This window comes from Doryrhamphus excisus, chromosome 15, assembly GCF_030265055.1.
Source record: "Doryrhamphus excisus isolate RoL2022-K1 chromosome 15, RoL_Dexc_1.0, whole genome shotgun sequence".
Lineage (NCBI taxonomy): Eukaryota > Metazoa > Chordata > Actinopteri > Syngnathiformes > Syngnathidae > Doryrhamphus > Doryrhamphus excisus.
In genome coordinates, this window is record NC_080480.1 from 2,537,501 (window position 1) to 2,551,111 (window position 13,611).

The 13,611-nt window shown below is 37.8% G+C and overlaps 2 protein-coding genes across 2 annotated transcripts in view; one reads left to right on the plus strand and one right to left on the minus strand.

The window, feature by feature from the left end:
- The window catches only part of clcn7 (chloride channel 7), a 16,860-nt gene extending 10,112 nt beyond the window's left edge, over positions 1–6,748 (minus strand). Inside the window, exons 1-12 of the mRNA XM_058050146.1 lie at positions 6,477–6,748; positions 5,666–5,743; positions 4,139–4,204; positions 3,894–3,959; positions 2,637–2,769; positions 2,439–2,548; positions 2,286–2,366; positions 2,164–2,226; positions 1,541–1,624; positions 1,381–1,474; positions 467–531; positions 1–56 (exon numbers count right to left, since the gene is read on the minus strand). The exon at positions 1–56 is cut by the window's left edge and continues 61 nt beyond it. Coding sequence (XP_057906129.1) covers positions 1–56; positions 467–531; positions 1,381–1,474; positions 1,541–1,624; positions 2,164–2,226; positions 2,286–2,366; positions 2,439–2,548; positions 2,637–2,769; positions 3,894–3,959; positions 4,139–4,204; positions 5,666–5,743; positions 6,477–6,590 — 1,010 coding nt within the window. The 5' untranslated portion in view covers positions 6,591–6,748. The remainder of the gene's footprint in view (positions 57–466; positions 532–1,380; positions 1,475–1,540; positions 1,625–2,163; positions 2,227–2,285; positions 2,367–2,438; positions 2,549–2,636; positions 2,770–3,893; positions 3,960–4,138; positions 4,205–5,665; positions 5,744–6,476) is intronic.
- Positions 6,749–7,416: 668 nt separating this feature from the next.
- slc2a6 (solute carrier family 2 member 6) lies at positions 7,417–13,607 on the plus strand. Its single transcript, XM_058049969.1, has 8 exons — positions 7,417–7,890; positions 7,989–8,260; positions 9,367–9,463; positions 10,382–10,481; positions 10,567–10,760; positions 11,983–12,158; positions 12,228–12,523; positions 13,285–13,607. Exons 1-8 carry the CDS (start codon positions 7,834–7,836, stop codon positions 13,605–13,607), a joined length of 1,515 nt encoding a protein of 504 aa, XP_057905952.1. The 5' UTR covers positions 7,417–7,833.
- Positions 13,608–13,611: the final 4 nt, after the last annotated feature.

A 13,611-nucleotide genomic window follows, 5' to 3' on the forward strand; every position in this document is an offset into this window, starting at 1 on the left:
TGGTAGATACTCAGGAAGAAATTCAACGTGAAGGTGGAGATCATGGAGGCGAAAAACTGCAGAATCACAAATGTAACACATATCATACAGATCAGTTTATATTATTATTCTCATTTTTGCATGTATGAAAATGATGTGCGCTAATCACATCAGCATTGTACCAACTTTGGACTTGTACTGGTATTTCCATTGATTACAAAGTGGTAAATGCATCCATCTCAAGTTGTCATCGAATCCGCGTCACAGAGTTACGTAAGGTCGGAATTTATATGTGCATGAATGCGACTGTGCCATTTGCATTCTGACGGCAACCTCTGATGACAAGAAAAAATGTCCTTTGCAGACACGCGAGAAAGTAATGGCTTCTTTGCCGAGCATGGGGTGTCATCGATCCTCCTCGAAATAAATGGGGAAGTTTTTTTTTGCATAAATTTGTCGTGGAAAAGGAAGTCTCGATGTGACTTACTATCCTCCATGTCAGCATCTGGTTCCAGAAGGAAGCTCCTTCTTCAAGGGAGAAGAGAACGCCACCTGTTGACCCAAAAATGACAAGGCTATCAATCAAATTATCACTACTGTAAGTCACAATGTCATACAGTACAGTAATTGTAACTATAATTCCTTATTTACGGACTATATGGAATATTTGTATTTACATTACGGGTCAAAAGTTGAACACCCCAATTTTTGCTGTTATTTATTCAAATTTAAGTGGTTTGAGTCCAACGAGTAGCTTGAAAGGTGACCCAAAACTGAAACATAATGTGTATTGATCCTCAGTGTGATTGTGTGTATGTGTGTCTAGTATGCAGGGTGGGAGGGAGGGGCTTTCTTAGTAATTGTTTTTCCTTTTAATTGTGGTAATTGTTTTTTAATTCTGTAAAGCACTTTGTGTTGCATGTCTTTGCAGGAAAAGTGCTCTACAAATAAAGTTGATTTGATATTTCAGAATCCTACCAAAAAAAGCCTCTTTCAGGGACCACAAAAAATGGATCAACAATTTAAAGCAGTTCTGCAGAAATACCATACCATCGTGAACATCAGTTGAACGCCATTGTACAAAAATGGAATTAAAAATGGACGAAAGAAAGCGCATCTTAACACTCAAATATTGATTTTTTTTTTCCTCCAGTGTTCTAAAACTTTTGTGACGCATTTCCGTCACCCAGAAAAGACGTTTGCCAGGTGAGTCACAGACTCTACCGTGACACGGGCCTCGTGCTTCTCATATCTGTGCAGGTCACATGACAGTATTAAAGGAGCGCTGCTTTAATGACACATTACTCCTTTAGGGAACGCTGGTTCTACTGGTTCTCCTGAAACAGCTCTGAAGCTCTCGGTCGTACCGCACAACCGCGCTATGGAAAAAGCTGACTTTACCAACTGGTGCTCCGAAGGCAGCCGAGACGCCGGCAGCAGCTCCGGCTGAAACGAAGTCTCTTTTTTCTGTGTCTCTCCGGAAGTACTCAAAGATCTGCAAGGGAATTATTATAATCATAATCCTTTCAATAAAATGACGACATGACACAAACACACAAACCTTGAAGTCTCTTTTCAAAGAGGTGCTCCTGCCCTGAGAGACTCCAGCAGCTACCACTGCACCGGAGTGGATCATCGGACCTTCCTAAAGGATTGTGGGTAAACAAGGAGACACATCATCGCATTATGAATCCATAAATACCATAATTATGCATCATTGTTTTGATTTGCACTCAATGCACTCATCCAAAGCAAATACAGTCATTTGTTTCCAGACACCACCTAACCTGAGATATTCAATATTAATACACATTTATAGTTAGAGCACAGAAAACATTATTAGAGTCCTGTAAACATGAAATAACACCCCTATAGTCACATTTATACGTGAATTAGCCAATACTGCAGACGTAAGAAGCAGTCATAAAACACAATAACTCAACATAGCATTGGCTACGTTGCATTCCCGCCGGTCTGACATGTATCTGTCATAAACAGACTTGACGTGACATTGCGCAATGCTGCAGAGGCTACGACAAGAGATTTAAAACAGAGCAATATTGCACACGAGCCGGCTAGTAAGCCTCTAATGGGTTTGAAACCGAGTGAGAAAGGAGGACAAAATAACCACTTCCACACCAAGTAAGAGACCATAGTCAACCACAATCAGGGGATATTTCTTACCTTTCCAACAGCAAGTCCACCCACCACAGAGCAGATAACGCCGCACACTTTCACAACCAGGGTCTAATAGAGACAATTATGTGTTATATGTGTGTGTTCTGTGTGTATGTGTGTGTGTGTACCTTAAGTCGAACCACCCTCGGGATCTTGACTCCGTTCAGGTAACATTTTATTTGAGGAATACCACTTCCTGCTGCTATAGGCTGAATAGAAATGATGTTAAGGGTTATATATATATGCGTATAAATATTAATTGTGCAGTATGTCATCCTTACCTCAAAAAAAGCAACTATAATGGCTCCCATCATGACAAAGGTGGAGTTGAGGACAGCCCAAAGGATGAGCGAGATGGATAGGCCGCCCACCTCTGTGAACCTTTCTATATCTGAGCATCACATGTCAAGGGAAGCTGTGCTGGTTTTGAGTATGAAGTACATTACTATAATGTGGCTTTGAAGGGAGTACCGGGATACTTTCCTTCACAACTTGGTATTTGATTCCAGCCAGCTGCTCCACCACAATGTCAATGAAACAGGCGATGAGGCCTGTCAAAAAGCCAATCAGGCCGCAGACCACCCAGCGACTGATCTCCAAGCAGCGGAAACCCTTCGAGAGGAAGAATAAAACATATTGGGAGCATATAGTACACTCACACTGGGTACACATTTTGTATACGATGGAATTTTGATATAATGGTTCCCCTTACTGGTGAAAAATAATTTCATATTTTCCATTACTGTGACATGTTTTCAGGTCAAAACTGGCAAGTATTTTATCAGTTCAGCCCAGGGGGTGGGCAAACTTTTTGACTCACTGGGGCGCATTAATTTAACATAATTGACGGGGGGGATTATGTAGTATTTTACACGTAACAGTCCATTTTTACACCTATATTTTTACACATATTTTACATGTAAAAGTGTCATGCAATCTGCTATATGTGCACTTTGAAATCATTTATTTGATGTAAAGTGTGTTATAAATGTATTATTATTATTTTTTTTTAATTAGAATTATTATCATTATTAGTTATAGTAATGTTATTATATTATTATTATTTTGTTAATAATAATATTACTACCATTATTATATTAATATTATTAACAACAATATTAATATAATAGTAGTATTATCATTATTGACAACATTATTATTATTATTATTATTATTATTACTATTATTGTGCTTGTGCTCCTTTTTCCAGGAGTATTTTGTAAACAACAGACCACATCAAATAACGAAATTGATAAAGCAGCTACCTCAACCATCAAAAAGTTGGCACAAGCCACGATGCCAGGTTATGTGTTGAGTTTAAATGAAATACTTTGGAAAAAACAGGCGGGCCATATTGAAACACTTGGCGGGCCGGATGTGGCCCCCGGGCCGTAGTTTGCCCACCCCTGGTTCAGCCTCTCATCCACACTGGAGCACCGTTCTGGGTGACAGGAAACTGAAAAATCCCAACAACGTTCCCGTATGGACATGGCCATATTCTACCAGGTGATATGCTTCAGGTGGGAGATTGGTTATCTCCTGACCTGCATATTTGGTCAACATATTTATATTTCAACAATCATTTTTTCTTTCAAATTGAGCATGAAGGGACAATTTAAATGTTTCCCCCTTTTGGTGGAAATTCATTTTACATTTGCCACTTCATGTAACATTGTGCCTATTCTGTGCACGGTAGCATTGGGTCAGTCAGGTGGTAGAGTTTCCACCTCACTTACCATGTGACTCATCCGCCTCTCTTCTTCCAAAAACAACTGGTTCTCAATGTTATCGTAGTCGAGGCTCTACACCACACACAAAAGAATACAAAGAAATGATTTAATGTGAAGATAACACATTTTAAAAGCTAAAAAAAATCATCAAACAATAAAATGAGATGACCAATCGGCTCTAGGAAGACCCCTGTTGCTATAGTAAGATACTGATTATGCTTGTGATGGTTGTTTGTTTTTGTTTTTTTTACCTCGTATTTGAGTGACAGTAGTTTCTCATTATGAGGGATTTCTTTTGGACGCCCCCGCACAGATTCCTGCAAGGAAAAACAAAACACAACACGACAATGACTTTCACCAGCAGTCGCAAATGTGGACAGAAAAGCAATAATGCAGTTATTATGTCATGGAATCTTACAGAAAAACGAATGACATTGTAGTGATAACCTCCCCAATGGTGCATATACAATGACTGGTTGGTATCTGGAAGCCTTGCATCGCAGACACAATAACCAAATTTGCCAATTATGCGTATTATATTGTCATGTAAATAATATTAGGCAAGTATCATTACTTATATACACCTCCCCCTCAATAAAAACCTTACTCCTGAGAGAGGCTTGGTACTCTAGCAGACCACCATAAATAAATGTAGACTGCCGCCAAACAGATTTGGCACTGCTTGTACATCCTTTGCTCATAAACACATTATAATGGGACTGTATTTGAATGCATCATGTTGTTACAACTCTGTACAGCAGGTGGCGGTATGCGTTGTACCGCTTCTGAACAAACCACTACAGGCTTTTAGAGACTATGACATGAAAGCATCCAGCTAATAGCACTCACAAGCGGCTCTGTCTTGTTTGTGACATAAATAAAAGAGTTCCAAAATATATTTTTTTTATGTTTTATATTTACTCTTCTCTCTTGCAATTGCAATAAACTAACATAATCCTCACTGCAGGTGAGTATGTGGGTGTTTCATGTAGACTTTGGAATGTCAGACTTTTTTGTGTGGCTGTGAAGGCATCAATTAGGTTCAGTGAGGAAGGTAATTTTGCTGATATTCTTGGATACACACTATGGATTGGAAATCTCCGATGCGTGATTCTGGATCGGTCTGGTCCCATTCCCAGTCATTGTGTCACTTCCCCACCCCACCACCACAACAAATACTGTAGTTTACAGTAATACTTTACCCTCTTTTGTTGAGTAATTAAGCATCTATAATAGTAAAGCTCATGTGTACTGAAACACAAGAACGGAGTAAAGCTGCTAATAGATTTGTCATCATCATAGACCTTCAAATAAACTCCGTTGGAAGTGAAACAAACATGAAGCTGCAGAAAAATCACATGCATCCAATCTCCGCTATCATGTACTGTAGTATAATGGCTGTGACGTAAACTAAGTGAATTCCTCAGGCCTCGGGACAGTCATGTGACCCCCAATGCCGTCTGAAGCAGTCATGACCCTCCTCATGGCTACAAGTTAGCAGGGCATTGTAGCGCCACATTCATATAGAACAACACAGGCCTGAGGAGAATGTTGTTAAAAATAATGTAGCTCCTTTGCACCTAATCTGCAAACATGGAAATATTATTAATTTTTTATTGCTTCTGACAATGCATATTTCCTAAATAAAGCAACAGACATCACATTGGTAGATTAGTGCCACAAGTTCGCAAACTCCTGACGCGGATTTAACCGTTGTCAACGGGGACCAAAACGGATTCGGAATCATGTGAAGACAGAAAGGATTTTTTTTTTTTTACCTCATCTGATGTTATCTCCTCTTCCAAATCCGCCGTGCTCAGTCTGCCTATTTGGAATACAGCGCCTCCACCAGACGGCTGAAGGGGAACAGACATCAGGGATATGAATGTTTTAACAATTTGACACTTGAGGAAATCATGAAAACATCATAAACATTAAATAACTGAATGCTAAATAACAGAAAATGCACATCTAAAAAGTTGAATGGAAAAAGAGTATGCTTCCACTTTTAGTCAGCGTGATGTGTGCGACAATAATAGCACCGGTGGAAATCCACCTCATTTTCCAGTCTTTCAACATAAAGTGGAACAGCTGACTGCAGTGAATGTGGCAGATAATAAAGCTTTTGTAATTAATTGGCTGTAGGCAACTATTTTCATCATTAATTAATTTTTAGTAATAATCTGGAGGGGGAACAATGACACTCAATTTTATTATGACGGCAAAATAAAGAAATAATGAAGACCTTAATCTATAACAATTGTGTTATCATGAGTGTGGGTTAATCACATCTCGAAGCAATGGCGGCACAATGGAGTGTAGTACTCGGGTTCAACCGGCAGAGGCGCTGCTGATTCACAACATGACACTGGGATGCCGCGCAACATCCACTATGTTTGATGTGCTCAATAGAATATAAAAAAGTGTTTAAAACTAATAACCTATTTACTAGGGTAGTAGTTAGCCCAACAAGCAATATAATCATATGAATATTATGATTAATTACAGCTAAGGACATCATTAGAGCTGTATGTATGTATATTTGTACTGCAAAGAGATACCAGCTGTTAGCTAGCATGCTAGCTCTACCTCTCTGGAGTGTCGCCGCTTCTCAGAGCCGTTGAGCAGCGGCGTCCCTTCGCCAACTGCACCGGATTCGTCCGCTCGGCTCGACCACGACACTTTCTTCGTGATGTTGGCCATGGTGGCCCACCGGTTACCTCCAAAAGGTGTTGTTTTAGCTCATGAATTGCGATAAATATCGATTGAATAGAGCCATTTTCCCCTCAGTTCCCCCTGATCACTCCTGTAACTCGTGACGCTTTAGTGAGTAAGGGAAGCGTGCCAGTCCAAAAATGTCCGTTATCGCAATGAATGCTGGGACTTGTAGTTTCTCTCAGAGTGGTCACGTTTCCTTTCATTTTTGGGTGGTCTGTGCGTTTTTTTAAATATACGTATAATTTATCATTATTGTAAATTGATTTATAATGTATTTATATCATTTATGTTGTGTTTTTTTGTGTGTTTTTATGTATAATTACGACTCCAATGTCATTCATTCACCATCAAGCCTTATTACTATTTTTATCATGCAAAAATCCGATATTTGAAAAAATATATATATAACTACAAATGTTTAGTGTGGAGTTGACAATGAAAGTGACTTTAAGTTGTGTGATTTAACACTGAAAATAAGGATTTTTTTTGAAAATGTAGTCTTCACAAATATAAGTGGCACAACTGGATGTACACAGTATAAATTTGAGCTGAAAAAATGTAATTACAAGATCTGAAAATAGTCCAGGCCCTTTAGAAAGTTCATTCTATATGCACAACTACAGTATATGGTATTTTATTTTTTAAACATGGACGCAAAAGGTCACATTAGAGGTTCAAAAGCCCATTTGTTACTGCTTAATTGCCTACAAACATAAGGAAAATACAAATACAATGTTTAAATTGTGCAGGTTTAACAGTGATCTGTTAAAATGAGGTGTAATACTTAAACGTGTAGTACATACTGTATCGCTTTGCTTCTGCTTTCACTTTCACTTGAGTGGCTCCATCCAGGAATGGCCTTTTTCTTCAACGTATAGTTGAAGTCAGTAGAGTATTCAATCATAGAAAAAAATACAACCCAAATATGTTGACTTTTAGAATATTATAATACATTATTAACAGAGACCATACGTTTAAATTTACTGGCTGCTGAGTCGGTATTTGTCACCAAAAATTCCCCTTTAGAGTCATTTTTGAAAGTCCATGCGGTGGCGTTGCTTCCCGGTTTCGCTTTCATGCTGACTGCTTGATCAGCAGCCAGTGTGTTACGTCCATCTCAGTCCCATTCCTCCTACATCTACAGAACACTCAAGTTCCTTCTGGGTAATTATGCTTTGTTTAGGCTGGAATTAAAGATTTGGGCTATTATTGCTGTGCAGCCCTCAACATGGATGAAGAAGCAAGGCCTCTGCTGAACAGGAGACGATTGTCGTCAGAACCCACGGTAGGAGAACCAAAACGGTTTTAAGAAGACATTTCTGCTTATGTCATGTTATGTTATGTTATATACTATTCAGAATTTACCGCTTCTTTCCATTCCAGTTCCAAAAATCCAAGCTGTTCCTGGCTGTTTTTGCAGCCGTCTTGGGGAACTTCAACTTTGGCTATTCCTTGGTGTATCCGTCCCCCGTCCTGCCAGTGCTCCAGAGTCCCGATGCGGACCCCCGGCTGAAGATGGACACCTCGCAGGCCGCCCTGTTTGGCTCCATCTACATGCTGGGAGTAGCTGGAGGCGGACTGGGGACCATGCTGCTCAACGACTTGATTGGAAGAAAGCTGAGCATTATGGTGTCAGCAATACCTTCTGCTATTGGGTCAGATATTTACTTGTACTTTTTAGACAAAAGACGATGCATTACAGTCTAGTGCAGGGGTGGGCAAACTACGGCCCGGGGGCCACATCCGGCCCGCCAAGTGTTTGAATACGGCCCGCCCAATCTTTCCAAAGTATTTCATTTAAACTCAACATACAACCTGGCATCATGGCCTGAGCCAACCTTTTGATGGTTGTATCAATTTCGTTTTTTGACATGGTCTGTTGTTTACAAAGTGCTCCTGAAAAAAGGGACACAAGCACATAATAATAATAATAATAATTATTATTATTAGATTATTATAATTATTATAATTATTATATTAATGCTAATTATTATATTAATTATATATAATATTATTGTTATATTTGCATATTTTACATAATAATAATATAATAATTATTATTTTAATTTTATTGTAATTATCATAATATTTTATTATTTTTAAAATATTTAAATATAAATATAAAATAATAAATAATAATAGCAGATTGCATGACAATTTTACAGATACAATAATACCAGGTGGACTGTTACGTGTAAAATATATAGTCTGCCCCCCCGTAAATTTTGTCATATCAATGCGGCCCGCGAGTCAAAAAGTTTGCCCACCCCTGGTCTAGTGTTATCCTTTTAATATCCCATCTTTGAATTAAATGCTCATATTGTAATGATGGCAGGTAGGAAACTGTTTATTTGTTCTATTAAGCAAAAAGATGCAGATGCTAAAACCTATGGAGGACCAAAACTGCCAAAATAAAAAATATAAAAAAATATATACATAAATATTTTTTTATTTTTGTTTTTATTTCCATTTATATTTATTTTTTATTTTGGCAGTTTTGGTCCTCCATAAAAACCGCACCTAACAACTGTTAACACTTTCCACTGGTTCCTCTCCAATGTGGAACATTACTGCCCCCTTCAGCCCACACCCTGAACAGCAGCCCAGCACCACACACTAAACCTGCCGCTAGCTATACACTATTGCATTTAAATCAAGCAAAATATATTCAAACGATTAAATATTAAAGAATAGTTGAAGACTTCTTTTAAATCTACTGTAGTCATTTCCTTTTCGTTCTTATTGTGTGTGTGTGTTTCAGTTACCTTCTACTGGGAGGGGCTGTGGAAATGTGGATGCTCCACTTGGGCCGTTTCCTCACAGGTGTCGCCGGCGGGGTGACGTCAGCAGCCATTCCTGTAAGTTACCATGGTTACAGCGGCTCTGTGTTGATATAGTCTCATTTTCTTTATTGGCTCCCAGCACTACTACTATTGATACATTTTATGAGAAATTCTGAGAAAGTCAGCACATTTTATGCCATTGACTTTGTTTATTTATCGATATTTTTTTTAAAGCTACGCCAAAAATGAGAAAACATAAAATACCATTATTGATAACACATTTATCTTATCTTATGTTTCAGGCTGATGTAGCCTAGTAGTAGTCGTATTGGTAGTAGTAGTATTGGTAGTTGTAGTGGGAAGAAAATGCTGTAGAATATACAGTAAAATACATGAATTCAGTGTTGGCCCATCTCAGGGCCTAATAGTAATATTAATAATATGAAAATACTACTTTAAAATTGATTTTATGATTGGTTTTTTTATTTAAATATTCTGGATTTCAAAATAAAATTCAATCGTTTTTTTTAATTTAAATATTCCGGATTTAAAAATAAAATTCAATAAATATAATGTATGTGTAAAACACATAATCACTTCATGTGGAAGGAAATATGAAGATGTAAATTAAAAAAAATATATGATACTGTAGAAAAAATAATGCATCTCAGGACTTAATAATAATAATATGCAAATACTCCTTAATATTTTTATTCTTTCAATTTTTTTTTACTATTTTGGTATTTTTTCCATTTAAAAATATGTAAATATATTGGATTTTAAAGGGTAAAGACAACAAAAACAATGCATTTAAAAGAATAACTTGCTTAAAGCAGGGAGGAAAAAATAATTTTTTAGTAATTATATTTTTTAAAGTTGACATTTTGTGTTCCTACAGAGACCAAGGAGTGAGGTTATTTATCAGGATTCATACGGATCTTTTGAGCTGTATGAATAGTACTCACCATACATTTGTGTGTTTTTGTGCTGCAGGTTTACATCTCGGAGATTTCCCATAAATCTCTGAGAGGAGCTCTCGGCTCGTGTCCTCAGATCACTGCCGTGTTTGGAGCCTTGGCACTGTACGCTTTGGGTAAAGGCATTCATTAATGCAGAGCATTAAACACCGGAATGCGAATAATGAAACCGCCACCCATTGTCTGTGTACGTCTGTGCAGGTCTGGTGTTACCTTGGCGGTGGCTCGCAGTGGTGGGCGGGGTACCAGCGTTGCTGATGGCTGTACTGCTGGTCTTCATGCCCGACTCCCCCAGGAGGCTCGTCTCCCTGGGAAGAGAGGAGAAGGCTGAGCGTGCTCTCCGCTGGTTGAGGGGAGCGGACTACGACGTACAAAGCGAGCTTGATGCTGTCAAGGTGACAAATAGAACCACAAACAATATTAACAAACAATATTATTGTATTATATATTTACATGAGTACATTTATTATTAAAGTGTAATAATAAAAATAAAAATCTATAACTACTTAAAAAATTTAATATTGAATTAAATAATCAATAAAAGTAACAAAAATGCCTCATTTTTTTATTAATGGGCCAATAAATTTAATATTTAGTAATTGACATCTGTTATCATAATTTAAAAACATAAAAATATTATTTTTAATGTTTTCACAGTATGTGTTCGTTTACTATGAAACCATGCCATGAAAGGGTTTGAATGACTTAAAGAATGCTAACATTAGCATGCTAACACCCGGCATAGTCGCGTGTTTATATAAGTGCCTACCTCTGAAAATGCTAAAAATGTTACTGTTAATGTTAATTTTGACATCATGCTAACACCTAGCAAATTCAATGCTTGAGTTCATATTCATGTAAATTGCAAAAAATACTAGTATGCTAACTTTAGCATGCTGGCAATGTTAACATGCTAACTTTAGTATACCGGCAATACTAACATGCTAACTTTAGCATGCTAGCAATGCTAAAATGCTAACTTTAGCGTACCATCACCTAACATAATAGTGTCTACCGATGAAAATGGCTAAAAATACAACCATGCTAATGTTATCATGCTAACACATGCTAACACATAACACATAATGATAGTGCTAAGTGTTCACATACTGTCTACCCATGAAAACAGCTAAATACTACTATGTTAATATTAGCATGCTAGCAATGCTAACATGCTAAAGGTAGCATGCTAAGCGCCTACCTCTGAAAATGTTAAAAATGTTACTGTAATTATGATATCGTGCTAACACCTATCATATTCATGAAAATTGCAAAAAATACTAGTATGCTAACTTTAGCATGTTGGCATGTTGCATGCTAACATGCAAACTAACATGCTAACAAAAAACAACGTGCTAACTTTAGCATACAGTCACCTAACATAATAGTGTCTACCAATGAAAATGGCTAAAAATACTACCATGCTAATGTTATCATGCTAACACATAACATGATAGTGCTAAGTGTTCACATACTGTCTACCCATGAAAACAGCTAAATACTACTTTGTTAATATTAGCATGCTAGCAATGCTAACATGCTAAATGTAGCATGCTAACACCTTGCATGATAGTGTTTTTTTCTGATGCGATTGAGTGATTACGTTTTTCAATGCAGCATAGCGTCAGTCTGCAGAGGCATGTCACATGGTCCCAGCTGGCCACGCCCGTCTACTACTGGCCGATCGTCATCTCCGTGGTGATGCGTTTCCTGCAGCAGCTGACGGGCATCAGTCCCATTCTAGTTTACTTGGAGCCCATCTTTTCTCAGAGCAATGTCTCCCTGGAGCCCAGGTACGAAACGCCGCTGGACCCGTTCAAGATAATTAGATCATAATTAGTCACGTGTTCTGTACTTCTCAGGTATGATGCTGCAATCGTGGGATTGGTTCGCCTCCTTTCCGTTGCCACGGCAGCCGTTTTGATGGACAAGGCGGGGCGGAAAGCCCTGCTGTACACGTCAAGCTTCCTGATGTTCCTGTCCACTCTGACTCTAACCGTGATCTCCCACGCCGCACCTCACTCGCCGGACCCCGCCCCGTCAAACCTCACCACAAACATGGTCCGCAGCTTCCACGATGACACGGCTTTACGCACGGCCAGCAGCCAAACGCCTGCAGGCCCTCTTCCACTTATCAGCGTTGTGGTATTCATATTTGGTGAGTCATCAAACCTGGTTGAAAAAAAGAAAAAAAAAATTACTTTTACCACAATAGAGTCATAATAAAGTTACAATATTACAAGAAAAGGTTGTTATTGTAAAATTATGAGGAAAAGTATATGATGGGAATAAAGAATACTGCAGTTTTTTAAAGTTTTAAAGACAGAGTGGCAGTATCATGAGAATAAAGTTACAATATTATGAGAAAGAACAGTAGTAAAATCTTAATTAATATTTTTTATTAAGTATTATTTAATTAATTGAATTTAGTTATTAAAATTAATATTAAATGAATATAAAAAGTTATTTAATTATGAATATATATAAATACATTTTAAATAATAAATAAAATAATTATAAAAGATTTATAACAAATAAATAAAATTAAATATTTAATTTAAAAAAATAATTAAATGTGATAAAATCAGAAAAAATAAAATTACAAAGTGAAAATTTTAGAGGAATGTAATTTTAATATATATAACATAAAATGTTATAGTTTTAAGCAATTTGCCTAAGAAAATATGACAACAAAGTTGTAATATTAAGAGAAAATGTTACAAAAAAATCATAATTTTTCATAAAGTCATAATTTTGCAGGAACTAAGTCCAAAAATAATTAAAGTTGCAAGAATAATTTGATAAAAACCCATCTTTAAACATGCAATACGGCAAGAAAACGTGTCAGTCACTCCCTGATTGTCTTCTCTACCAAACTAGCTACCAAAAATTCTCCCTTTGATGTTCTTTGTCTCCTAGGTTACGCCATGGGGTGGGGCCCCATCACATGGCTGCTGATGTCAGAGGTGTTACCGCTAGTGGTCAGGGGCGTGGCCTCGGGCCTGTGTGTGACAGTCAGCTGGTTGACAGCCTTCGCCCTCACCGACGCCTTCACTCACCTGGTGGACAGGTACGGCCTGTACGTGCCGTACTTTTTTTTCACCGTGGTGTGCTTCCTGTGTCTGCTCTTCACCGCCGTGTGCGTCCCGGAGACCCGCGGCCGCTCTTTGGAGGAAATCGAGAATTATTTCAGGACACGTAGATTCACTGTTAATGGTGAACGTTGCGATGAGGAAGAATAAGTGC